Source organism: Dryas octopetala, chromosome 9, assembly GCF_963921425.1.
Source record: "Dryas octopetala chromosome 9, drDryOcto1.1, whole genome shotgun sequence".
NCBI classification, from domain to species: Eukaryota; Viridiplantae; Streptophyta; class Magnoliopsida; order Rosales; family Rosaceae; genus Dryas; species Dryas octopetala.
The window spans coordinates 16,393,638-16,420,423 of NC_141374.1; the positions used below are offsets into that span (position 1 = coordinate 16,393,638).

The 26,786-nt window shown below is 38.2% G+C and overlaps 3 protein-coding genes across 3 annotated transcripts; 1 reads left to right on the forward strand and 2 right to left on the reverse strand.

The window, feature by feature from the left end:
• Positions 1-6,737: 6,737 nt before the first annotated feature.
• Positions 6,738-16,073, forward strand: LOC147274880 (zinc finger protein BRUTUS-like At1g74770). The gene is made up of 12 exons (XM_086257283.1): positions 6,738-7,137; positions 7,268-7,486; positions 10,260-10,454; positions 10,533-10,882; positions 10,963-11,194; positions 11,441-13,161; positions 13,742-13,951; positions 14,052-14,189; positions 14,848-15,082; positions 15,170-15,229; positions 15,535-15,609; positions 15,697-16,073. The coding sequence occupies exons 1-12, from the start codon at positions 6,841-6,843 to the stop codon at positions 15,796-15,798; spliced, it is 3,834 nt and encodes a 1,277-aa protein (XP_086113409.1). The 5' UTR covers positions 6,738-6,840; the 3' UTR covers positions 15,799-16,073.
• Positions 16,074-16,419: 346 nt separating this feature from the next.
• LOC147274881 (LOB domain-containing protein 27-like) lies at positions 16,420-17,418 on the reverse strand. The gene is made up of 2 exons (XM_086228443.1): positions 16,634-17,418; positions 16,420-16,519 (listed from the first exon to the last, which is right to left on the reverse strand). Exons 1-2 carry the CDS (start codon positions 17,401-17,403, stop codon positions 16,420-16,422), a joined length of 870 nt encoding a protein of 289 aa, XP_086084569.1. The 5' UTR covers positions 17,404-17,418.
• A 948-nt stretch (positions 17,419-18,366) lies between these two features.
• Positions 18,367-26,644, reverse strand: LOC147274882 (uncharacterized). The gene is made up of 15 exons (XM_086257092.1): positions 23,614-26,644; positions 23,395-23,523; positions 23,114-23,305; positions 22,955-23,004; positions 22,533-22,848; positions 22,214-22,361; positions 21,916-22,134; positions 21,552-21,647; positions 20,701-20,897; positions 20,366-20,581; positions 19,955-20,230; positions 19,678-19,825; positions 19,444-19,577; positions 19,047-19,133; positions 18,367-18,964 (listed from the first exon to the last, which is right to left on the reverse strand). The coding sequence occupies exons 1-15, from the start codon at positions 26,311-26,313 to the stop codon at positions 18,878-18,880; spliced, it is 4,995 nt and encodes a 1,664-aa protein (XP_086113218.1). The 5' UTR covers positions 26,314-26,644; the 3' UTR covers positions 18,367-18,877.
• Between the last annotated feature and the right edge of the window lie 142 nt (positions 26,645-26,786).

The following is a 26,786-nucleotide window of genomic DNA, read 5'->3' on the forward strand; positions in this document are numbered from 1 at the left end:
ATCACTACGTGACATTAATGTGACAGTTCACACTTTACCTAATTTATTTATAATGAAATAAATCATACATATGAGAGAAAATCAGTTAAAACAAAGTGTAAATGACGTCACATTACCACATGAAATCGCACTAACAATCACAAACTTTACAGTGCAGTTTTGTACTTTTGTTTGCTTGATTTTTCTGGTTAGGGAAGTTAAGTTTCAATAGTTAAGTTATCCACCAATTAAGTAATCTTTGTTTTCTTAATCTGACCAATTAAGTAATCTTTGTATTTGTTTTCTTTGTTTGTTTTATCTCCTCTTCTGTCTTAGATTAGATAGGTCCCATATCTATATAGTATTTAATTTGCATAAGAAATTACCTTTTTTTTTTGTGGTGCATGTTTTGTATTTGACAAATGGAAAAGGTGCCTCCATTTGTAGGTAACCTAATAAACAATTAAAGTTTATCCAATAAGATTTTAAGAGAGTCATAATCCATTTTATAGGGCGAGGGGATAGGAAATTGTGAATATATTATGCAGGATCAAGAATATTGTTTTCTAATTAGTATAATACATTTGTAGTTGTTGGGTAACCCAGTTGAATTGATCGTGGAATGGCCCACTATGTAGTATGCATCCAAGTTCGATCTCTTTCCCCATCTAAAAAAAAAAAAAAGTATACATTTTGATATAATGATAAGGATTCATGACCCAAATAGAGACGTAGATAGAGGGAGAGAGAGAGAAAGAAAGGAAGAGGGCCGCAGGTTAGACTGTAGGTAGCCTTGCTAGTGGTAGGAACGGCTAGGGGTGGGGTCGGGGCTAGGGTTGGTTTTTTTTCTTTCCTGTGTAATGAGGATAGTTTTAGAATTTGAGAAGGTATGTATTGAGAAATTTGATAAATCAAAAAGTTATAGGGATGTTGAAGTGAGACACTTGGGGGTGTGAGAATAGCAGTGGTCTTTATAAAAGGATAATTAATATGTCTATTGACCACGTTATTTAACAAAAGAATTTGGCAAAAAATATTATTGTAAAAGAGAGAATTATAGTAATGGTCCTCGAACTTTATCTCGAGTATCACTTTGATTCACGAACTTATTTTTGAATTATATAGTACACGAACTTTCACCTGTATACCACTTTAGTCACCTAAATTATTTTCTGAATTATATTTTTTCGTCAAGTTTAATCACGTATATCATGCTGGGGAAGAAAGAGGAGGTGAGTTACCATTTTTACCTTTCAAAAGAAGCTCACATGCTTGACATGTGACTAAATTGAAGGAAAAAATGGATGAAATTGACAGAATTGATTTAAATGATACACGGGTGAAAGTTCACGTACTATAGAATTAAAAAAAACAAGTTGGTGGACCAAAGTGATACAAAAGGTAAAGTTCGAGTACCATTTTTATAATTTGCTCTTTTGTAAAAATTATGTATAATCCATTAAGACATGCTTAATCTACACGTTGGATTGAGATTATCAGGTTAAGTTGGTCTTTTAACAATGCTATCCCAAATCATAAGGCAGTATTTCATAATTCATATATTAGTACATTTTAAGATTCATTTATTTTACAACAAGTAAAATAGTAACACATGTAACGGCACACATTTGAAATTCAAATTTGATAATTTGGAACACAAAATTAGAATCCCTGACATTATTGCTTGAATAGTGACTAATGAGGTTGTTTTGCTGGGTCCCGTTGGGCGCTTGCGCTAGCCGCTAGATGATCCATTGAAACAATTCTTAAGCCCTAAATTTTGACTGGTCCTTGCGAAGACCCAAGTGCAACTCATTTACGATTAATCCATCAAATTTAGTTTGGGCCTACTGACAAAAAAACACTTGGTTTGGGCCTGTACCCTGGTTTAGGCTTAATATCATACAAAATTTGTATGATACTTTCAATATTCTTTTTCTTTTTTTCATTTCATATGGTCAAAAAACATTTATAGCTCAATGCCTCAATATATTTTAACATTTTTCTTGGTTTAACATTTTTTTTTTTCTGCTACACAAGTGCATAAAGGAGATCCAAGGCTGGGAACTAGGAAGGGTGGGAATGGGCCCACAGTGTCATATCATATGGCCCAGTACGGCCTTGGGCTGTGTGTTTAACTTTGCATGATGGTTGGTTTCTGTTTGACTTTACGATGATTTCGGCGTGCCTCCCTCCAGCCACAATAAGGTCTTGGTAATTTGATCGAGCTTGAGTTCATTCATAATTCGGCATCACCCTCATGGTCCAAACTTTAGACAAAAAGGGATCCAATGAAATTGCTAAGGCCGTATCATTTGACTTATTTATTTGTATTCTGCCTTTTCATTTTTGAGAATAAAGTAGACAAATTACTGGGAGTATGCTATGGAGTCAAATTAATTTCCTAATTCTCTCAATTCAGCTTAGATTAGAATAATGAGAAATGCTAATTGCTTTGCCCTTTGTATCTTTTCTTTTCTCATGTCCATTCTACAATGTAGTGTTATGATATAAATTGTTAATTTTCTAAATCACTCTTTAAATATTATCTATGTAAAAAATTAACCAAATCGATAATTATTTAATTATCTAACTGTTATCAAATAAGTAAACAGTGAATTTAACTATTTCCAAAACCGTTTTTATTTAATAATAGTTAGATGATTAAACAATTTTTGATTTGATTAATTTTTTGTAGAAATAATCCATAAGGATAATGAACGATTTTAATCATAAAATTACACTACGAAATTGACATGATAAGAGAAAAAACACACATAGAAGACACAAATGAGAAGACAACTAGCAATCCTCTAAAAAACAAAAAAAGTCAAATTACACATGTTTTGAGCCCATAATTGAAATGTACCATCATCCTTCCCATTAAGTTGTAATAAAATCAAAATCAAAATTCTTAATTTTGTCAATGATGAATTATCCCTAAATTTTCCTATTCAATTTGTTTTTTCAATTTTATATGAGTGCTGCTATTTGCACACCAATTCTCCTCTTACTACACACCTTTCTCCCTCATTTATTAAATTACAATTTTAACCTCTAACCAAAATGACCATAATATCCTCACTAAATCTTAGAATAACAAAACCACACATCACCACCTTCATAACTCCAAGCCCATACCCATCACCATCTTCATAACTCTAAGCCCAAACCCATCGCCACCTTGTCGGCATCACCCTTATTGCTGGCGGGTTCGTCGGCCTTCCTTTCTCTCTCTTTCCTTCTCTATCTCTTTCCTTTTTTTCTCTTTCTTCCTCTCCTTCTCTTTCTCCATATTCTTTCTTGCTGAGAAAGAGGGGTGGGTAGACTCTCCCCCCAACCTAGCTTAGTTTCCCCCCTCGCCCAGCCCCAGCTCGGCCTACCCCCACCCACCAACCCAACCCATCCCCGCGCCCACCCAGCCTCACCGATGTCTACGGCGAAGTCCATTGATCGGAGAAAGAGAATGGCAGTGAGCAAAGAGAGAAAGGGAAAGAGAGAGAGAAGAGAGGAGAGATGATAGATAGGGAAATAGAGAGAAAAAGAGAGAGGAGAGAAGAGTGAGTGGGAAGGAGAGGAAGGGAGGCCGGCCAGTGATAGTGGCAGGAGTCGGCATCGGAGCTGGGGCTGGGCTGGCTAGGTTTTGGTTTTGGTTTTTTTGTTTTTTTTTGTGTGTGTGTATGTGTAAATGAGGGTATATTGAATTTTTTGTGAGTGTGTTTTGAGAAATTAAAAAAAAAAAAAAAGCGTGTGTAGTGAAAGAAAGTGGGTGTGCAAATAGCAACACTGTTTCATGACGGCGGCAGATCGATGCCACCCAACGACGGCGGCAGATCGATGCCAAGAAGCAACGACGTTCCGGCCAATTTTCGGCAAACTCGACGGTGACTCAACTCAATTATGGTATTTTCCTACTCCTTTAATCAAGAGCTTTCTTGTTCCTATGGTCTTGCTAGTCAATTTTTAGGGTTTGAAATTGTGATTTTCTGTGACTGTTGGTCTCTACATATAATGCCTATCACACCCATTACAGGAACAACAAGAGCATTTTTTATGAAGACCCTCCAGGTTGCGTGACTTTGAGAAACAGAGTTTTTGGTGCCTGGGTAGCTTTCATTTTCCTCAACACAATAGTTATTGAGTTCTACTATGTTTCCTATTCCAGAGCCATGGAAAGCTTCTAGTCATATGGTGGAGGATAGGCTTCTATTGGTCTAGGAACTTCCAAATGAGGTCATTAATGAGATTGATCAAATTGATCATCATCATGATCATGTTTTGTCTTAATTACTTTCTCCAACAACCATCACATAATTAATTAATTATTCTTTTAGTCAAATACTGATATAATACAAAGTTGTTTGATATAGAAAGCCTAAGTTTAAAAAAGAAAGAAAAAAAGATAAACCACTTTTATATAACTATATTCTATTTTGGGCTGTTTCATGAATCATATGTCATTATTGACTCTCTCTTTTCTGAGTAGCAATAGGTGATTGTTACTGCCGGTAGGTGATTGTTACTATTCGATAGTAACAATTATATTTACCATTAAAACGCAAAAGATTATGGATGCCTCATCTTGATTTTTTGTGTTTTATGTTGGTTATTATTTAACATGTTTATGGAATTAAAAATACATAAATTATGATTTTTTTGATAGTTTGTGTACCAATTGGCACTGAAATGAAGAAAAAAAGTGGCATTTAAAAAAAGCGCATTGTAGCGCGCTACAGTAACAGTGTTATTGTAGTACTAAATTTTTAAAAAGTAGGCCGTTACAGTAGTTCACTACAGCCACTACTAAAAAACGGGTCATAAAGCACTGTCTAGAGCAGTGCCCTTAGGCATTAAAGAGCACGGTACTCTATGGCCTATAGCCTTTGGCCACTGTTTGGCCACAGATTTATAGGAAATGGTCATTGTAGGGGTCTCTAATGCTATTCAACACTATGTAGTCCAGCCGTGGCTCAATTGTGAGTGGGTCCCACATGCTTTTGCACTGCCCTATTGTATGTCTTAAGCAGTCACAAATTTCTTGGATATTGCACTAACCATGGTCAATCCCTTTTTATGTTTTCTTAACTATCATTATCTAATTAAAATTAATATTATTTAAAATACAAATACCCAAGAATCCCCAAACCCCATATGCAGGAACCTCCCCCACCTTCGCCCATTTTCAGCGGTGACTTAAAGTCGTTGGACTTTGGCATTAGCGTGACTCAAAATTTTGTGAGAACACTATATCGAAGACTTCCATATTAAGTAGTAGTTGTGGTGAGCCAAGGAGGTGTCGGGAGAATCACCAATTAGCCATAGTAGTGTGGGAAACTAGGCGGCGACGAGTTTGAGCTATTTCCAGCATTGGAAGGTGGTGGTGTCATCGACGTTCTCTAAATCGTGGACTTTCGAGTGGTGTCGCACAAGGAGATTCGGTGCAGCAATGATGCGAGGCGGCATCTAGGAATTGCCAACAATAGGTTAATGAAGAAAAATATGGGGTAAGAAGAAGACGAGCAAATAGCTTGGAGTAGTACCTGGGCGAATGATCCAGTATCTGCAGCAAGATGTACACAAGTGGTGGGGATGAGGCTAAGAGAGGTTATAATAGGAGTGAGCTGAGAAGTCAAGTATTTGAAATTAAAATCTCCAGCAACCCGCCCAATCCCATCTGCATCAATTGCATCAACCCCTCCCTTCCCCCCTAATCTTTAGATTAGTATTTGAATACTTATTTTCAACTTTTTTTTAAAATTTAATATTAAAAAATTTCAAATCAGTGCCTAATTGAGAATAAATTTATTTTTTTATTTGAAATGAATGTCTGAATGTCAGGGGCCGATAGAAGAAGCCTGATAACATTTCTAAATGGGCACGGTACAGTAGCGGAAAATTGATTGGGCACCCTCAATCGGTGTCTTATATGAGATTGCACATCTATTTTTATTCAACTGTGTCCTATGTATCGACGGTGGCTATTAAACAGTGCCATATGCCCAATTTTTTTTTAAGTAGTGAGCAGGTGGGCCAGATAAACAGTAGATTTTTTTGAAAAAACCCAAATATTTATTTGACGTTAATAAAGGAGAGAAAATAATTGGGTTCCGACCCGTTTAATGACACAAAGGTTGAGCCACCGTGGCTCCAAAAGCTGAGGCAGGGAACGTGGAGACACATGGACGCCACACGCCCCAAGCTTTGACGCACGTGCACATCCGGACAATTTCGACGGTTAACCCTCCCTCATGTGACGACAAGCTTTCGAATGGCGTCATATACAAAACGCAAAGCTTTGGCCACCGTTACGACATCAACGACATTAAAATAAGGCATTCCCAAGAAGAAAGAGGCCAAAGCGGTACGGCGTGAACGAGCCCTTCGGTCTAAACCGACCCATTGCATGGCCAATCCCATCGTGGCTTTTATTATTATTCAAACTAAAACCCATTAAACAATTAATTAAACCGGATTATTAAACGCGGGAATGATTAAACAATTGGCGGGAAAGATTAAACTATAACCCCCGAGAAGGTTCTCAACTCCACGCCCCTACGTGCCACGTGGACAAAAGAGGCAAAAGGGAAGTCCCTTTTGGTGGCGTGCTTTCCACGCTTCTATTGAAGCGCGTGGGGGTGGTTATAACGTGGCAATCGTCATGAAAAATATATATAAACAAAATAGTTTAAAAAATTGGTCTCCTCCAGGTAGGTTAGCTCTGACTCTGAGGAACAGAGGGGGGAGGTGGTCTGTGTCTTCAAAATCGGACCTGTTAAAATCCCTAGATCCTCACAATGCCAAACTTCCCCTTCTCTTTCTCAACCTTCATGGTGCTGAAACGACATCGTCGTCTCACGCTGGATGGGCGGCGGCGGCGACTCTTCCAAATGCCTCCCCCCGAAGAAAAATGAGACCCTGCCGGAGTCCTCCTCCTCTTCGTCGGCGGCGCGTGTGCCACTCGTTCAGACGCCAATACTCTTGATCGTCTGCTTCCACAAGGCGATGCGAACCGAACTCGCCAATCTCCGTCACGTGACCATCGCCGCCTTGGAGAGTAATACTGGTGCCTCTCAGGGCCGCGATTTTGTTCTCGAGCTTCTGCGACGGTTTCAGTTCCTCAAGCTCGCTTATAAGTACCACTGCGTTGCAGAGGACGAGGTATCGATCGATCTGCTCGATCGAAGTTTTGGAATTAATTGGCTAATTAACACTACTTTGAGTAATTTTGTAATTTAATTTGCTTAATTGTACAATCTGTGATTTTGAAGTTAATTTTCTTGGCTGGCAGGTGATTTTTCTAGCGCTAGATGGACGAACGAAAAACGTGGCTTGTACATATTCGCTGGAGCACAAGAGCATAGACGGTCTGTTCGACTCCATTTTCGATCGGTTGAATGAATTGTTACAGGAAGGTGAAATCATTTCGAAGCAGTTTCAAGAACTTGTGTTTTGCATCGGGACGCTCCAGGCTTTCATTTGCCAGCATATGCTGAAAGAAGAAGAACAGGTCAGCTTCGCGCTTTTGGTTTCTGATCTAAAAAGCAGTGTTCTTTAAACTATGAAATTTTGGGTTGAATTTCTATTAGACTTTTTAGCAAGATACCGTATAAACTTCGACTCAATTTATATGTTACCACTTAAATTAAAAATTAAAAAAAATTATTTTTTTAATTAAATTTTATTTACAAGTTATCATTTCCATCTAAATTCTCATAAGTTTTTTAGTCTTTGAACTTGGGTGGAGAAATTTTTGCCACCTCAGCATACTTAGTGGCAAGCTCCAACCAATTACAAGTGGCCACATGTAGAATCATTTTTTTATTTCTATTTTTTTATTTTTACAAACTTTGAAAATTAATTAAAAATAACTTTGGACTCAGAAAAATATACGAAAAATTCTTACCGACTCGTCTTGGCTAATACTAATTTACTATGGAGTTAAATTATCAATTTGCCCTCTAAGAGTTTCTAGAAAATTTAGAAAGTTCAAATTTATTTCTAAAAAATTAAAATGCTCTAGACACTTTGAAAATTTATAGGATAATTTTCTGAACTCCAAAAAATACAAGATCTGCACCATTGGTCTTCTAAAAACTAACACTACCTTTCTCGTGAACACTTGCTACCCAAAAGACCTCTCGGTTTTAGAGGAAATAAATTCAAGAAAAATTCTACAATTTTCATAAAATCTCGAAAGAATTCTCTAAAACAGGTTTTTGGTAATTTCCAAAATATTTTTTAGAATTCTTCTGAGACTTTACGGAAATTCTATAATTTTTATAGAATTTATTTTATGGCAGGAAATTTATTTTTAATTTTTTTTAAAAAGAAATTTGAACTTCTCAAATTTTCTGGAAACTCTCAGAGGGTAAATTGGTAATTTGACTCTATAGTAAATTAGTATTAGTCAAGACGAGTCCATAAAAATTTTTTGTGTATTTTTCTGAATCCGAAGCTATTTTTAATTAATTTTAAAGTTTATAAAAAAATAAAAATAAAAATAAAAAAATGGTTGTACATGTGGCCACTTGTAACTGGTTGGGCCTTGTCCTTGCCACTCAGCATGCTGAGGTGGCAAAAGCTTCCCCACCCAATTTCAAAGACCAAAAAACCCCTGAAGATTTGGATGAAGGTGGTAACTTGCAAACAAAATTTAATTCTGGAGACAACTTGTTTCAATTTTTAATTTAAGTGGTAACATACAAATTGAGTCAAAGTACATGTAGTATCTTGTTAAAAAGCCTTTCTATTATTGAAAGCACTTTTGGAAAGTGACTTTTGAATTTTAAGAAACGTGAAAATTTGTTTGGTATTAGTACACAAAAACAGTAAAAATAAGGATATGTCTTAGGTGTTCTACGTGGTAGTCTTGTGGCTCGAGTGCTTGTTCCATTACGGTTCATGGCCCACTATCAACGTCGTGATCTGTTGGTTGCGAGCCACGGGTTATGAGTTGTGGGCCCCAGACTTCGGGTCCCATAACGCAAACCACAAGTCTGGGGCCTCAATCCCATGCTAGGTTAAGGGCATTTTGTGTAGGATCCAATGTTAGTCAAGACTCTAGAGCTAGTAGTTATGCTGTTAACACGTCATCAAATTGTAAAAAGAGAGAGAAATATGAATTTTGCCTCCATTGCAAACTAAAGTAAATCATTGAACAAAAAAAAACTAAAGTAAACCATTGAGTTTGTTAAAAAAAAAAAAAAAAAAAAAAGAGAATGTTATCCACCTTTTTCAATTTACTTTTTTCACAGACTTTTTATTATTATTATTCTTATTCCGCAATGTATTTTTATAATCAAAATTGTTTATTTTTTAGATTATTCTATAAATATCACTTCTTCAAAAAATCAACCAAATTAAAAAAATTTTGGTTATGTAACCGTGATAAAATAAACAGACTGTTTTGGTAACAGTTTGATTGACCGTTTGTTTATTTGATAACAATTACATGACCAAATAATTTTTGATTTAGTTAATTTTTTACAGAGATAATCTTTAAAATATGATCTAAAAAATAAATAGTTTTGATCATGAAAACATATTACGAAATGAGAATAATAAAGGAAAAGGTTGATGAAAAAGATAAATTAGAAAAGGTGAATAGCATTGCAAAAAAAAAAAAAAAAGCCATAGAGATTTGATTGAAACTTTTTAAACCACATGCACTAAAGTAGAAAGGTTTGTTTTTGCTAAAAGCACTAAAGTAGAAAGTTGCTCATACCACAGTTTACCAAAAGTTTGACATTCGCATAATGTTATTATGGAAAAGTTCTTGGTTCATTCTAGTAACTTCAATTATATATTGCACAGCCGTATAAGTTTTAAGCAGTAGAGTCTAGAGCGAGATCTAGTGTAACCGAGGAAGAAAATGACAGTAAATATTTATTGCATTTCTCTGCTTTTTTCAGTTTTTTAAGTTACAACAGTAGCCTTGTGCTCTTTTATATCAGACTGATCTTTATATTACCAAGCTTGTAAAATAAGCGGGCCCAAGATATTCACCGACTTTGACTAGTCAACAAGGAAGAATAATTACAGTACAGCTCAGCTACACATGTCATCATGTATTAACATAGAAACAGCTGCTTCACTAGTGTTAACATAGTGGTTTTTAACCAATTTCAAAATGGTATTTGTAACTGTGTATTTTGAGTAATTTTTTATTTTACTGTTTTGCGTAGTTCTGTAGTTAATACTCTTTAGAACTACATGCCCCAATATTATACATCTATTGGTTGTGGGTGCGTGCATTACTAAATTATGTGCATGGGTTGCAGGTGGTTCCCTTACTTCTCCAGCAGTTCTCTCCCACAGAACAGGCGTCACTTGTGTGGCAGTTCTTGTGTAGTGTTCCTTTAGTGCTGCTAGAGGATCTACTTCCATGGACGATCTCCTTTCTTCAACCGGATGAGCAACATGAAGTTATACATTGCTTGAAAGAAATTGTACCTGACGAAAAAGCACTCCAAGAGGTAGATCCTGACCCAAGTTCTTACGCTAGCATATATGAATCAACTTCTTGATAGTGACTAGCTTAAACATTTGCGAAGGTGGTAATTTCTTGGCTTGCTAGTAATGACAAAGCCACGTTTGGGGAATGCACTAAGACTGAAGGAAATCTACACACTGGTGAATTTGTAGATATGAAAAAATTACTCAAGTCTCATTCACCTAAGAGGTTTCTTGAAGAAAATCGGAGTTGCTTTAAGGCAGACTGCATCCACTCTGATACTGGATACAATCCTGTTGATGGCCTTTATCTTTGGCATGTTGCCATTAGGAAAGATTTGAGAAAAATTCTGGAAGAGCTGTATCAATTAAGAAGCTCAAGAAATTTTTTGAATATTGATTCTATAGTTCTCCAGCTAAAATTCTTTGCCGATGTACTTACTTTCTACAGGTAATTGATGTTGAGTCCTTATGTGCTTATCTCTTTTTGTCCAGTTAACTTTTTCTTCACTGAATACTTTCTGGCTACAGCAATGCATTGGAGAAATTATTTCACCCTGTGTTAAGTGAACTTGTCAATGGCTGTCTGTACCCTTCCAATGAACGATTTCCCAATGAAAGTCATATTGAAGGTTTGCAGAGGTTGCTATACTGTAGTCTTCAAGATGGAACACCTTTGAGCAAATTTGTGAAGAAACTTTGCTGGGAACTCGAGTCTTTTGTGGTGGGAGTCAGCAAGCATTTTGATTTCCAAGAAACGGAGGTACACTGTATATGTTATTGGAGATTCTTATAAATCAACTGGAATATAATTAGTCTTCTAGGCTCTCTTTCCGCTGGTATAGGGCATTTAGGGATAACTATGATTTATTTTGATCAGATATATATTAACTCTACTCCGATGAAAACTTACAAAAGTCCCTTCTGATGGGAAAAGAAGTTATTAACTAATTTTTAAGAAAATATTTGCCATATCGATTGCAAATTAACACTTTCCAGTTTTTATCAGGTATTTCCCATTGTAAGGAAGAACTGTAGCCATGAAATGCAGCAGCAGCTCTTGTATGTGAGCCTTCATATTATGCCACTTGGGTTGCTAAAGTGCGCGACTACTTGGTTTTCAGCTTGCTTATCTGAGGATGAATCCAGGTTCATCCTTAACAGCATGAAGCAGGGAGATTCTTTAGTCAATAAATCATTTGCTGCCCTCTTACATGAGTGGTTCCGCGTTGGTCTTTCAGGTAAGACCTCTGTTGAAAAATTTCGAGAGGACTTGCATCAAATATTCAAGATCAGATGCACTATCTTATCTAAGCAATTCTATGATACTACTGGATCTTCATCCTTAAGCTCCAATATGCAACCTTGTGAGGGATCAAACACTAGGCTTAAGGAACTATTCTCTTCCTACAAGGGCAAGAACTCCATTCCATACTCTTCATCTGGTGCTTCTGACTTTGCCAGGAATTATGAGACGTCGTACTCGAGTGGAATCAATCGTCACATAGATTTCCCTGGAACAATGAAAACATCACATCGCTTTCCTGAAAGTCTCGATGGAGAGAACCTTCTTGGTTATTCTCTCCATGAACCAAAACCAATAGATATCTTATTTTTCTTCCACAAGGCTCTCAAGAAAGATTTGGAATACCTTGTCTTTGGTTCAGCTCAGTTGGGCGAAAATGTTGCATTCCTCACAGAATTTTGCCGGCGCTTCAATCTCATACAGTTTTTATTTAAAATACATAGTGAAGCAGAGGATGAAGTCGCCTTTCCGGCCTTGGAGGCAAAGGGAAAATTCCAGAACATTAGCCACTCTTACATGATGGACCACAAACTAGAAGTTGAACACTTCCATAACATAGGTCTCATTCTAGATGAGATGTCAACATTGCATGTTTCAGTTTCAAAGGTTGATTCAAACACAATGGATCAGGTAATGCTGAAGCATTATCAGCTGTGCATGAGGCTTCATGATATGTGCAAATCAATGCGCAAATTACTGACTGATCATGTTCATCGTGAAGAAGTTGAACTTTGGCCCTTGTTTAAAGAGTGCTTCTCAATTGAAGAGCAAGAAAGGATCATAGGATGCATACTTGGTAGAACAGATGCAAAAATATTACAGGATATGATACCCTGGCTAATGGAATCTTTGACACCAGAAGAACAGCATGCCATGATGTCTCTATGGCTCCAGGTCACAAGAAACACAATGTTTGATGAATGGTTGAGAGAATGGTGGGAGGGGTATGATACAGCTAAGGTGGTAGAGGAGTCAAATGTCCCTCCTTCATGGACTGCAGATCCCTTGGAGATTGTCTGTAACTACCTGTGTGGATCTAATGAACAAGAAGGAAGTGTTTGTACAAAGAGCATCAACTTTCCTCAAAAAGATTCCCCTGGTGCTAATACTAAGCCATTAGGAAACAGTGAGGTGGATGATAGGCCAGAAGATTCTGATAGGAACCAATGTACTTACAATTATACAGAATGTACAGGGCCTTATGCTGAAGGTAACAACAAGAAGAGATCCGAAGAAGTAGAAAATGCCACAAATCAAATCAATGATCCAGGTCAACTTGTTCAATCAAGCCAGAAATCCAAGTATTGCGAGTGTCTGCTGACACTAAGTGAAGAGGATCTGATGGCTGCAGTAATAAAAATCTCCCGTGACTCTTCGTTGGATCCTCAGAAGAAACCAACTATGATCCAGAACCTGTTAATGAGGTTGGTCATAAGAATCCCTGTCCTATATTGTTTTTTCTTTTTTAAAGCTTTTCTTTCCTTAATTTTTTTTCCTCCCTAATTTAGCAGGAAATTTAGAATTCCAATTTGAGCATACTACCTATTGTGAGAGCCAGAGGCAAAAATACCTTTACATATGTAAAAGTAATTTGAGTATACTATCAACATGGTGTATTGCTAGTATAAGAGGCAAAAATAACTTGGGTATGTCTAAGGGACCATTTGGGAAGAGTGTTTTCAAATCTAACGGTTCAATTAATATTATGTAGTTCAATTTTTGTTAGGACTATTACAATTCATATATACCTAGATTTGGATGAGAAACAAAAAACACATGGATTTCAAATGATTCCTTGAACATAGTTATTTCAAATCCATTTCAAATAAGTTATTTCAATTACATTATATCTACTGTTTTATAGTTTTTTCTAAGAAAAGCTATTTTAGCGTTATTGTCAAATCCAAATTCTTTCTTTGAATCACTCCACCCAAATTTGACATAGACTCTTCCTTAGGGAAGAAATAACAAATTTTAAATATTTACACTGTTTCTGTGTTTCAGCCGTTGGATAGTCAGTCAACCCTCTCAATTAAGTGCTGCAAGTACTGGGAAAGAATTTCTTGGTCAGCATCCATCCTATCAGGACCCTTTGGGACAAACCTTTGGTTGTAAACACTATAAGAGGAACTGTAAACTTGTTGCTGCCTGTTGCAACCAGCTTTACACCTGCATCCGCTGCCATGATGAGATGGCTAATCATCTGATAGATAGGTATCAACAGTATCAGTTACAGTTCAGGTGTTTAGCCTCTGAGTATTAAAGTTTTCTTCTGTCTCATCACACTTTTTCTGCTTATGTGATACATATGCAGGATATCTATAACAGAGATGATGTGCATGAATTGCTTAAAAATTCAGCCAGTCGGACCCACATGTTCAACTGCATCCTGCAATAATTTATCCATGGCAAGATACTTTTGCCGGATCTGCAAAATATTTGATGACGACAGGTGATTTATCTTGATTGACCTGCTTTATTGTAGCTCTTTCTGCATAAGACTATTACTTAATGAATGGGTGACCTTAAAGTTTAACCATAAAAACCACTTGAACTCCACCCCTATGAAACAAAACTCTTGTCTCCTTGTCGCTTCTATCACCTTCTAAGAAAAATAAAAACAAAAAAACGATATAAAATTATTCTGGAAGAAGCAGACGTAAACTGACCAAAGGAGTGGTCTTGACAAGTTAAGATGGTTAGGATGGCTAAGATGGTCCAGGCTCAGAAATTCACCTCACCGGGCCATTTGCCACCGTCCAATTACCAATTTCTTTACTGAAACAATTTATGCCCTTCCCAATAGTCAGAAGCTAGTGTCTGAAAGGGGAATTTGCACTGGGTTTAACTCTTCTGGTGTCTGTAGAAAACATTTTTGACAGCATATGGTACTCTCATTACCTCATTATTCAGGCAATCTTAGTTCTTTGGTCTAGTCACCACAATGACATGATTAGTCTGTAAGGAATTAACTACTTCTGGCCTTTATCCACATAAACTTCTCTATGGTTAATAGAACGGTGCCCTCTTTTTACCCCCAATTGGCTATGTTAATATTATACTAACCGGTTCCAGATTTTGATGGTTCTAATGAAGAAGCTGCTCAACAGGATTATCTACCATTGCCCTTATTGCAACTTGTGCCGGCTTGGAAAGGGCCTGGGTATTGGCTACTACCATTGTATGACTTGTAATGCTTGCATGTCCATTCGTCTCTTGAATCATACATGCAGAGAGAAATGCTTTATGGATAACTGCCCTATTTGCAATGAAGATATCTTCACATCCAACTCTCCAGTAAAGGCCCTTCTATGTGGTCATTTGATGCACTCAACATGTTTTGAGGTATTTTCCTTCACAATTTCTTGCTTTTCTTCATAGAGATTTGCAAATATTCGGACAGCTTACTGGTACTTCTGATGCTGCTTCTAGGCCTACACCTGTACTAATTATACCTGCCCAATCTGTGGCAAGTCACTCGGGGACATGCAGGTTAGTCACCAAATGTTTTCTGTAGCCTGAGCTGACAATATGGAATTTATATTGCTGCAAACAAAATATTCCTTAAAAGAAAAGAAATAACTTAAGAAGAGAAACCACTGCAAATGATATAATACAATATCATATTATATTGGATCCAGTCATTTGAAATCGAAAAATGCTTTTTTTTTGGCCAACAATTCAAATGCATTGTATCTAATATTTTTATGGTTCTTCCACTTGCTTGATATGTTGATCTGTATCCAATTGAGTTGTGTGAGGTCTTGAGGCTCTCAAACCGAATGATTGTCTTGCAGGTGTATTTTAAAATGTTGGATGTATTTTTGGCTGAAGAGAGAGTTGTTCCAAATGAGCATTCTGGCCAAACTCAGGTTTGTCATCCCCTTTTTTCTTGTCATACCCATTAGCTTCTAATTCTTCCATACATAGGTGTTCATTGACCGTTGAAGGAATTGCAGGTCATACTTTGCAATGATTGTGAGAAGAAAGGAACTGCTCCCTTTCATTGGCTTTACCGCAAGTGCCCCTTTTGTGGCTCATACAATACCAGGCTTCTATGACTCGATTCCAGAGAGTGGACAATTGCGTCCATGAAGCTACTGTATATGTAAAGAAGAGTTGGAATTTTTATTTAAATTTCACCACTTAGGATTTTCTTGAACTCCCAATCTGATGTTGGTATAATTTAGTCGCTGTCATGTGTGTGTGTGTGTATGTATGTAAATTTCACCAATATTTAGAGATCTGGATTTCAAAATAGCAGCAGTTTGCACACCCTTACTCCATTGAATTATAGATATAGTTAATAATACAATTATAGATTTCTGATTTTCTTTATTATTGGTGTAAAGGTTTATTCACTATATCATCTGCAAAATTCTGGTGACTATTTGCCTTTATCAGCTACTAATGCATTTGATAATGTTAAAACAACCACCTGCATTTCTTTATGCATATAATATGTTATTTGAATAGACAAATAGTCGACTATAAACTCAGTTCTGGAACATTGAAAGCCAAAATTTCTATAAAAGGGAAAAGAAGAAGCTCAGTGTATGTGGAATTTTATTCATAAAAAGAGCAAAATTGTTGAACTTTCCTGTATGAATCAGTTCAGGATGGGAAAAATAAAAAAGTAAATAGAAGGATAACAACCAAACTACTTTTTCCTAGCTTACTGTTCAATTGACACTAGTAAGACTGAAGCATGCTGCAGCACTCTTCAATGCATTCTCTGCATGCTCCATGGATTGAGGTGTGTCCTTAAACGATTCTTCCGAGCTGCATAAAGATTTACATCATGAATAAAAGAGTCAATAAAAAAATCAAACTTAATTTTACAAGATTAGATGGTCATCTTTTAGTGAATCACATTATCCAAAATGAAACATGTACCTTGACTCATAAGCCTCTTTGGAATCAATGTATGACTGTCTATCGTCCATTGTTTCGAAAAATGGATGCAGCTCATCATAATCTTGAACTTCTGGTTGGATGGATAGTGGCTGCGTGACTACCAACTGGGATTGAATTGCCTCTGAATTATTATTGTTGTTGTTGCAAGGATGTTGAACCCACAAAGCATTTGCTGCATTATTATTATTAATATTATCCTTGGAATCAATATAAGCAGAACTGTACGCAGCATCACTACTATTAGAGTAAGACTGCTGTTGGGTTGCAGGCAAAGCAGGCATGACATTGTAAGGCTGTTGTGGATTGTGGTTGAAAAGTTGAAGGGCATTGTTTGGTGGTGCCATGCCCAATTCTAATTGTGAGGTCACATAATCAGGCATTGATGAAATCTGATGCTGCTGATGTTGCCTGTACATTGCAAGCTGTGTATGAACAGCTTGAAGCTCTTCCTCTGCCAGCAAAATTTGGTACTGTAAGTGACAGATTACCTGCCAACAACCATATACAGGAAACTTGTCTCGAACATTGGCTTGGTATATGATGGACTTCATGGCCTCTACCTTCTGGTGAGGGTCCAAATTCTTTAGTATGTTCAAGATGTTGCTGACTCCAAATAGCCTGTGGGCATTTTGGAACGTTTTTGGTTGGTCTGGTGGGAAATAAGGGGCTAAAGGGCATTCAGATGTGCACTTTCTTCTTTGGTACTTGCATGCAGCACAGGCCTGATTAGTGGCACCCTTAAGGGTCATGTTTGAACCAAACAATGGTGCAAACCAATGTGAAGGAGGATGGAATGAAAAACCCAGAAAGCAATTTGAGAGATGGGTATGGAGGTGGTGGTGGTGGTGGTGGTGATGAAGGAAGAAGAAGAAGAAGAATGTGAGAGAGATGATGGTGAAGAGGGGTAAGGAGGAAGAGGAGAATGTTGAAAGTGATGTGAGAAACAACATTTTGGTTTCGGATCTGAAGAGGTCAAGTCTGATATTTGCGGATTTGCTGGAAGTAGAAGAGACTGAGTAAAACAAGAGATTGAAGAGGAGCGAAATAGTCGGGGATGGTTTCTTTGAAGTGTATGACCGTTGGGGACAAATGTTGAAACTTTGGGAGAGAGTCCCTAAACTTTTGGCCACCTTATGGTCATAGCTACTTCACACTCTGACCCCTCTCTACTCTGCGTGACGTGGTTTCCAATTCTGCTTTGTTTTTTGAGGTGACGGTTATGTGGGAAATACCTAGCTGCTAATTATTTAATTGTTGGGTATATAAATATTGTTCTTATCAGTGTTTAATTGGCATGTGTACACATACCAAAAGGGTGAAGTTATGTTATTATTCTCAAAACTGTTCAATCAATTGGCATGTGTAGTTGTGTACACTGTACACATACCAAAAAGGTGAAGCTATTATTCTATATCAGATGGGAGAAACTAGGGTACTTCATAAGACCTAATAATTCAAAAGTCAAACTTCAGTTAGTAGTTTTGGAAGAGGCCTATTGTTTATAATTTATTGAAAATATAAACTTAGCTAATCGCCCATTATGGTGAATATCGAATTCCCTATCTATACCAAAAGAAATTACAAGAATAAATCAACAATGGTTGCAGTTTTTTACAAGTGTAATATGAGCAAAGAAATTACATAAAAATAATTGGATCAAGAATAATATACAAAATAATTGGGTTCAAATAAACCCACTTTTAACAAGAAAAAATTAAAAAGAACATGTATAACCCATAAACATAAAGATCAAGTATTCAAATGATGTTGTGAGGTTAGAGTTAGATGGCATTTGATTTAACTATAATGTTCATGAGAAGAATAAAATATAAAAGAAGAAAATATGTATTTACAAGGGGCACACATGCTCAACACATTGATATTCTACAACTTATATTGATTTTTTCTTCAAAAATTTGCAAGGGCTATGACCCCTCTTAGTCCCTTCTATGTTAGGCCCCTGAATACACTGTTCTTCCTCGAGGACCAGTTGGTCCCACAAAAACTCTTCATTATATCACAAAACTGTTAATTCTGTATCAGAAATCTGGACTTCATCCGAGAGTGACGTTGCAAACTTTACTGTCTAAGCAGCAGGATACAGAGGAATTCATTACTATAATCAATTCCTCACCATAGACAATGATTGAATGCGAAGACGCGTACAACACCAATAATGCTCTCTTGTGAAGCTAAAAAATGTAATGAGTTCCACAAAAAAGTCTAGTTCACAGCTTCAAAGAAAAGAACTTGTGGTTGCAAATGCCCTCTTTCACACATGGTAAGAACATCAGCCCAGCCACCAATCACCTACACATCGGACACAAATTATATCAAAGGTGGGAAAAAAACAGCAAAAGAAGGCATAATTTACACTAGAAGGTGAATTTACCTTGACAGTTTTATCATCATACATAATCCAGCATTCATGGTCATGGCTATAGGCAAAGCAATGATAATGTTGCCCATAGTAGCAAACCTAAAAGTAAATAACAGGTTCAATATGAGAAGATATATTTAAGAATCCCAGTGTATGTCAGCTCTTGATAAAGCAATTCAATATGAGATTCAAAATTTATGCAGAGATAAATGAAGGAGCCAGTTTTCAATCAGACAAAAGAAATTGAGGCACTATCACAACTTCAAATAAAATAAAAAATTAGTAGCCAGATAAACTTAAAGATTCTATTTTGCGGCCAGAAAAAATACGCACAAGGTCTGCATTTTTGGGAAATAGAACGCTATTATTTGCATGAGAACATCATTGAGGGTTATCAAAATATACATACCACAGAAACCAAGTTATGTGTGTTCTTTGGATCCAGACCACGATAAAGAACACTGATGTCAATTTCAGTATTAAGAGCTGCCAATGTTGCTGTTATATCTTCAGCACTCTCACATGTATTCTGCCAACCCAGAACTGCAACACCAAATATAAATATAATTATGAGTTTTCATGGAAAGCCAATTTCCTCTTTACAAACACAAATCCATATTCTCCCAACAACTCTTCAAGTCACCTGTTGTGAAAACGTGTGGTGGAGTTGAGAGAATGTGATGAATATAGTTGAGCTTCCCGCAGCCACCAGCCTCAGGATCACAGGCTAACTGATGATTCATCTCCACAAGATTTAAAAGCTCATCATAGGAGCTTTCTGCACACATAACCTATAGCATAGAAAGATAAACAAAGATGGGATGAATCAGTTAACATACCAAAAGTAATAAGTTGCTTAAGCTAAAAATTTCAACCATCAGGAAAATAGACAATCATGAGAGTTTATTTCTAACTGATACCTTCATTGTTCGGAGAGCACTGGCATTTATATTATGAAAGAATGAGGTGTACTTGAGATGTCTGGACTCCAAACCACAATTGTAGCAATTCATTCGTTCAAATATGTCCATTCCAAAGATGGAATGCACTATGCAAGCATTGTTTGAACAATCCCAAGACCCTGGGCAACTACTTTCCACTGATTCAGCATCAGAAACACTTGAGCCAGGAGTAAATGACCGGTGAAGACAGTCAAATATCACCACCAAAACTTCAGAAGCATCATTCATCTGAGCCTGTATAGTTGCTATTATCTTAGTCACAACTTTGAAAATGAAGATAAATTCATGATTCACGAGCCAATAATGATTGACTTTTATAAAAGTTATATAAGAGGCAAGGGATACAATCAAGGTTTTCTCTAAATATACCTCCTGGAAGAAATTACTCTCTGGATACAGGTTGCTTAAAGCTAATCTCAAAGAAGTAGGGGCAACTGCTTCTCTGCGCATATCTGTAGATGCATTGCTCAAGGCAGCAAATATTTCATACAATGCACAGACAGCACAAGGATCCCCCACATGAACATGCTCTGATGTTGATCTTCGCAGGAACTCATCTCGAAACATTCGAATATGCCATAAGGACTGAAATGATAAATAAAAAAGCAATTTTTCAAGATGGAGAAGATGCTCAGGAAAAATTAAATACAACAACAAATGAACCAAGAACATAAATTTGACAAGGAACTTTGTATCCCACGCACCTGTATAATAACATTCAGAAAGCAGTTGTATTCACCAACTTCATTCTTCAACCCTGTACCAAATATATCAGTTCCACTCGCATTTTCAATTGTGATGTCATTATGCAAAACACCACCATTATCTACTTCCGCAGAAATCCTTTTGGGCGTCCTCAAATTTGAAACTCCGGGCAATTTCTGACGTTCTTGGAATGTGTCTGAGATATAGCATGAATAAAAAGGTTAGGCAGTTGCACATACTACAAATAACAGAGAGAGATACCGAGTGCTCAGAGCCTCATATGCTGGGAAAATACATTAGTAAGACAGCTAGTAGCCTAGTAGCAAATAGCAATACAATTTGGCATATTTTTCAATCAATCTCCTTATGACTAGATCAGACTGCATTAAACATTCACTGAATTATGTAGATCAGACTAATGACTTGAATGGTCAATGATTGTTATAGAGTCCACTCAGAAAACCTGGCCCATGTTTGTCTCAACATGGCCAGATCAGTGTTCTACACAAAAATTCACAAGCCGGACTATTAATCATATTCATGACAATCCCATAAATTCTGTCAGTATATCTTTGTTATTCATGCATGAATGCCCAAACCAAATTATTGCACAAAATTATATATCAAGATATAGAAATGTTCTAAATATATACTTAATGCTTTTACTGATGACAATGACTAAACCAGCTGCAGTAGCTACCAGATGGCTGCTCTTTACTGTGCTATACAAGTAAAGGGTATTAATCTGGCTCTCTTACAGTTCAACTCCAACCATGAACAAAACTAGTTATTTGAGAGACCATCCAGGAGATAAATAAAAGAATTCCACATAAATAAAAGAGTAATTTACCAAGGCTTTGGCGTACAGCCTTTTTAAGGTCAGCTTGGAACCTCTCTTCATCATCTTCCTCGACATGTTTCTGTCTCAATTCCTTTGTTCCATTGTCTGCCAAAACAGGATTAACCGGTTTTCACTTAACAAAACACATGGTCATATTAATTCCAAATTCCAAATCAAAGGGCATGAACTTCATGCCAGTGAGACCATAGGACTATGCAACTCAGTTGGACAATAACAGCAGCTGGAATATAATAATGGAGCAAAAGAAAAAAAAAATACAAAAACCCTACACAGAAGTGCCATTTACATTACGAGAACAAAATGCTCAAAAGTCAAAACTAGAGTGGAAATCATGGTGAATGCGTAAACTTACTGCTGTCAGCAAGGGGATTGTCTTCAAATCGAATTTGTTCTCTTATGTGACCCTCAACACTTGACCTCCCAACTTCAATATTTTCCCTTTCAGATGACAAGGCTTGAAACTTTCCATCAGGCACTTTGGTGGAACTCCTCTGCCTTCTATTTTTCCTCCCAGTCCGTCGATCAGAAGGCAAATAACCATCCTCCTCCAGAATCCCTCCATTAGGTAGGCCTGCTCAAGAAGATATAGAATGAAAACATCTCCCATTATTAAATTAACCCCAGCCTCATCCAAGGAATCCTACACCAACCTTGGTTAACTTTAGCTTGATGCGCACCACTAATCATTTCAGCACCAGAAACAGTAGAAAATTTGACTGGCACTGCAGAACCATTTGCCATGTTAACAGGCAAACCTTCAAAATTGTTGGGGAATCCAGTCTTCTGTGCCAACTCGTCCTGGAAAGTACACTTCCATTAGGTTTACTTTTCTTAAATATCCTCTAAATTATACAGCATAGAATTCAGCTTCAAAAGATCTTCAGTAAATCAGTTCAATGTACCAATTGTTGATGGAAATAAATCTAGAGAGAAGAAAAAACAAACAAGTCACAACCTAACAATGCGTACCTGCACACAAGGCTTAAATGGCTCATGCACATCTTGATCATCAGCACAAGGCTCCGAGTTAACATCATGCATCCCCTCTGCCACCTTTTCAGGATGCGTTTGAGTAGATTTCTTATTTTGCTCAGCAAGGTGCTTCTGCTTAGCTTCCTTCTCAATTTGTCTCTGATACTCCAAAGTTTCTTCAAGCTTTCTTTCCTCTGCTTCAAGTTCAATTCTACGTTTAGATTCCTCTTCCTGTTGTTTCAAGTCATCAACATTCACAGAAACAACAATCTCAGAATCTGGAGGGTCACCATCGGATGCAACCGGAAAGGAACTGCAGCAAGAGACACATCAAAAAAGATTATACAAGCAATCATAATGGAAGAATAGCATTATTAAAATAGTCAATATGAGTGTGCATAGTAGGAGAGGAGACATACAGCTCAGCAGTCTCATCATGATGCATTTGCTCGTCAGAAACACCATTACCCTGCATAAGTAAAAATAAAATGTTGGCTATCAGGATATCTTAATGGATTTGTGACAAATATATTGACCACCACAAAGAAATTGACACAACCAGACCACACAAATGAAACCTTTGAATCTTTTGCTTTCCTGTACTCCTTGTTCTTCTTTTTATCCTTGGTTTTCTCCTGTGTATGTCTCAAATTATCATTTCCTCCTCTGACACCCTTCTTCGAATCAAGTGCAAGTTCTGCCAAAAATGCTTCTCTAGCAGCATCAGACTTTTCTGTGGCATCTTTCTCAGCTAGATCCTCCAACTGTGCCTATAGGTAGAGAGAATGACACAAGAATACATACAGTTGAGTTCAGAAAAGCTAAGCATGTCAAAAAATTCAACTTGTTCAATACATACTCGGAGGTATGACTTCACTAGAGGCAACAGTATTGATCGATAATCATGGGCAGAAACAGGTTCAAGCTTAATTTCCAATTGCTGCATCCCAGTAACATTTCGCATAATCCGCACATCGATTTTACTAAGCTGCAGGACAAAACAACAAAGGTAAAATGGAAATGGCCAATATCATTATTTCAATCAAAAGGTAAGCCATTTTAGAATCTACGAACTGACCTCTACATATAATTGTTCTTTCTGTCTCTGGATTGCAACTTCTACACAAGTATCCACCTGATGCACAAAATCCTTGGCTCTCCAATCCTCATCTTCCCCAGATTCCAAGTCACATAACTGAGAAGTCACACCACCACAAGTTTCCTCGTACCCGAACTGATTAATATTCAGAGATTCAGATTCTTTTAAGACATTTGATATGGCTTCTAACTCAATCCTATTGCTGAGGAACATCACATCATTCTCCCTCTCAAGAAGCTCTTCTCTCCTCCTCCTTAGAACAGAATCAAAGCTTCGATGGGCAAATTCCGTGACATTTTCCCTCTTCTTACCTTCTTCAATACAAAGATCCTCCACTGCCTGTAATGCTTCTTCATAGGTTAAATGCTCACATTTTCTCTCACACAGACTCTGCAGATGGTAAAACTCCTTTTCAAGCATCTGTAGAATTTCCATCCCTTGTTGTGTTTTCTCTTCTTTTGTATGCATCCATGATGTCAATTGTTCGCCACTAGTTGGACCTGCAAATATCCAGGACAGCAGGGCATCGGAATCAGAAAGATCCCCATTTCCATTGCCATCAACAGCAGAACTCACAGCAGCAGCAGCATCAGTAGCACTAGCACCACATGTACATTCAGATGACAATAAACATTCATCCAAAAGGAGGCAGGAAGCATCTCCGTTGAGAACAATCTTCTCTTTAATAACTACACCCAGATTCGCGTTACTTGCATCATCCATAGGACTGCTACTTTTCTCAGAATATCTACCTAACCCACAGGCATGGGAGAGGTCCTGCAAGAATTTGAGGATTTTCCTAAGCTGGGTAGCTCCTAGAAAACAAATGCACATAGGTGTTTGCTCCACACCATGGTTAAGAAGCTGAGAACCAGAACTCTGTAACTCATCCATTGTAAATTGTATCACCCGGTTAAGATGGCTAGCAGCAAGATACTTATGCCCGATAAGCACCTCAAATAAGGCATGAATTCTTTCAAGCAGCTTTGTTCGCTCGGAATCATCAGATATTGGCCAACCATCAGTAAGAGAAGAATAAGCAGCACACCCATTGTCCTCTTCACATTCTCTACACTCAACGTGGGCAATTTTCCCATGGTTATTGCCCTCAACAGTACAATCATCACGACTATCTCCGATAATTTCCTTCTCAGGCGAAGAATCCCACGCATCTTTGAAACACTCCTCACACTCCTTGGTATGATTCCCAGAGTAGAAATCCTCAACAAAATCAGACTCTTTGCATTTTCTTTGATCCCTAAGCATCCTAACTGCAGCCGTCACATCCAATGGTTTCCAAGAACAATTAAGCAGCATCTCAATCCATTCATTGTCGACATTTTGAGGCAAAACCGACTGCATTTTCGGCATAAGGTTCCCCATATGCTCTTGCACAACATGGTGCATATGGGACTCGGAATCCACAAATTTCTCATTACATCTACAACAAACCCAGAACTTCCAACTCCTATTACTCTCTGCAAATGCCAATGCTTCTGATAAAACCTCATTAGCCAAACCATCCTTGGACGAGCTAAAATGCGCCTTAAGATCACTAACCCTAATCCTAAGTAACTCTTTCTTCATATCAACACTCATTGATTTCCAATATGACCGAACCCAATCCTTCCTCTCCGCCGAGGACCCATTTTTCCTCAAATTCCCATACTTTCTACGCTCACTACCCCTCTGACCAGACCCAGACGATGAATCCAATCCTCTATCACTCTTCTCACTCTCATTGTTCAATTGGGGCACTTCAGACTTTTGCTGCAAAAGCCTAGCCGCTGCAACACGAACTTCAATCTCTTTTCTTCGCTCCTCGGGAGTCTTAGTGGCCTTCTTAATCTCATTTGGCCGTCTAGTCTGAACCAACCTCACCTCCATTGGGTCCTCCGTGACTCTCCGAATCGGAATTAGCCGAAACTTCTCTTCCCCATTGCCCAAATTCTTCATCCACGTCGAAATTGAAGCTATGTTCGACTTCTGAATCAGCTGCCTCAGCTCATTCTGCACGTGCCCAATTCGGGCTTCGGCCGTGGATATCTTCTGCTGGCTCTCCTCCTGCAAACTCTCCTTCGCGGGATCAACCGGCTTCTCGATCGCCAGCGCCCGCTCGCACTCGGTGACCACTTCCTCATACTCTTTGCCGTCGTTGGCGGCCTCGTAGAGCAGATTAGAGTAGAAATGCGCGAACTCGATCGAGTTGGGCGACAACTCCACTGCTCTCCTCGCCGACTCGATCGCGTTCCTCAAATGGCGGTTCTTGGCGTTCGGGTCGTCGATAATCGATGCGACCTTGACGCACACAGTGCCCTGAACTCGGTGAATCAGAGCGGAGTGAGCCGAGTTCTCGTGGCGCTGGCACGACTCCTTCATGAGCCGCAGAGCCTTGGTGTGGTTCCCGCGGCGCAGAGCCGTGAGGGCCCGCTCGCATTCGAGCTTCGCGGCGGAGTAGGAAGCCGAACCACCACCATCCGATTCGATCGACGGCGAGGATTCGATCTTATTGGAGAGGGAAGAATGGTTAGGGGTATTGGACTCGGCCTCGACCAAAGCGAGAGTAGCATCGGGCTGAACCACGACGGCGGCGTCTCCGTCGGCGGCGGCTGGCGGAGCCGCTGCTGCAGCCTGTGACTGTTTGGAACGCGGAGCAGCGTTTCGCTTCTTATGCCCCATATATCAGCTCTATGGCAATCCAAGTCGCATACATATATATATCTATGTGTATGTTGAGAGAGAGAGAGAGAGAGAGAGAGAGAGAGAGAGAGAGGGGGGGCACAAATGGAATTTCACAGTGGGAGAGACAAGGGGGCGGAGGCGAAGAGCGATCGTGGTCGGCGGTGAAATCGAGGAGGAGGAGGAGGGAGTGGGTGGGCCGTGGGTTTTGTGGGAGAGAGAGACGCATAGACACCACCTACTACTGCTACTTACTGCCCATCAAACGGGGCTGGGCTCAGACTCACTGACTCAGAGACAGCTTCGACTCCATCAGGAAATAATTCAGTAAAAATGGAGATTAAGTTCATCATATATATATATATATTAAAATGGAGATTACCATAAAAGATTTGAAATGATTCCTCACCCAAAGTAAAAAGAAAAAAGATATGCAAATGATTGTCACTAACTCACTATTATAGCAAAAAAAA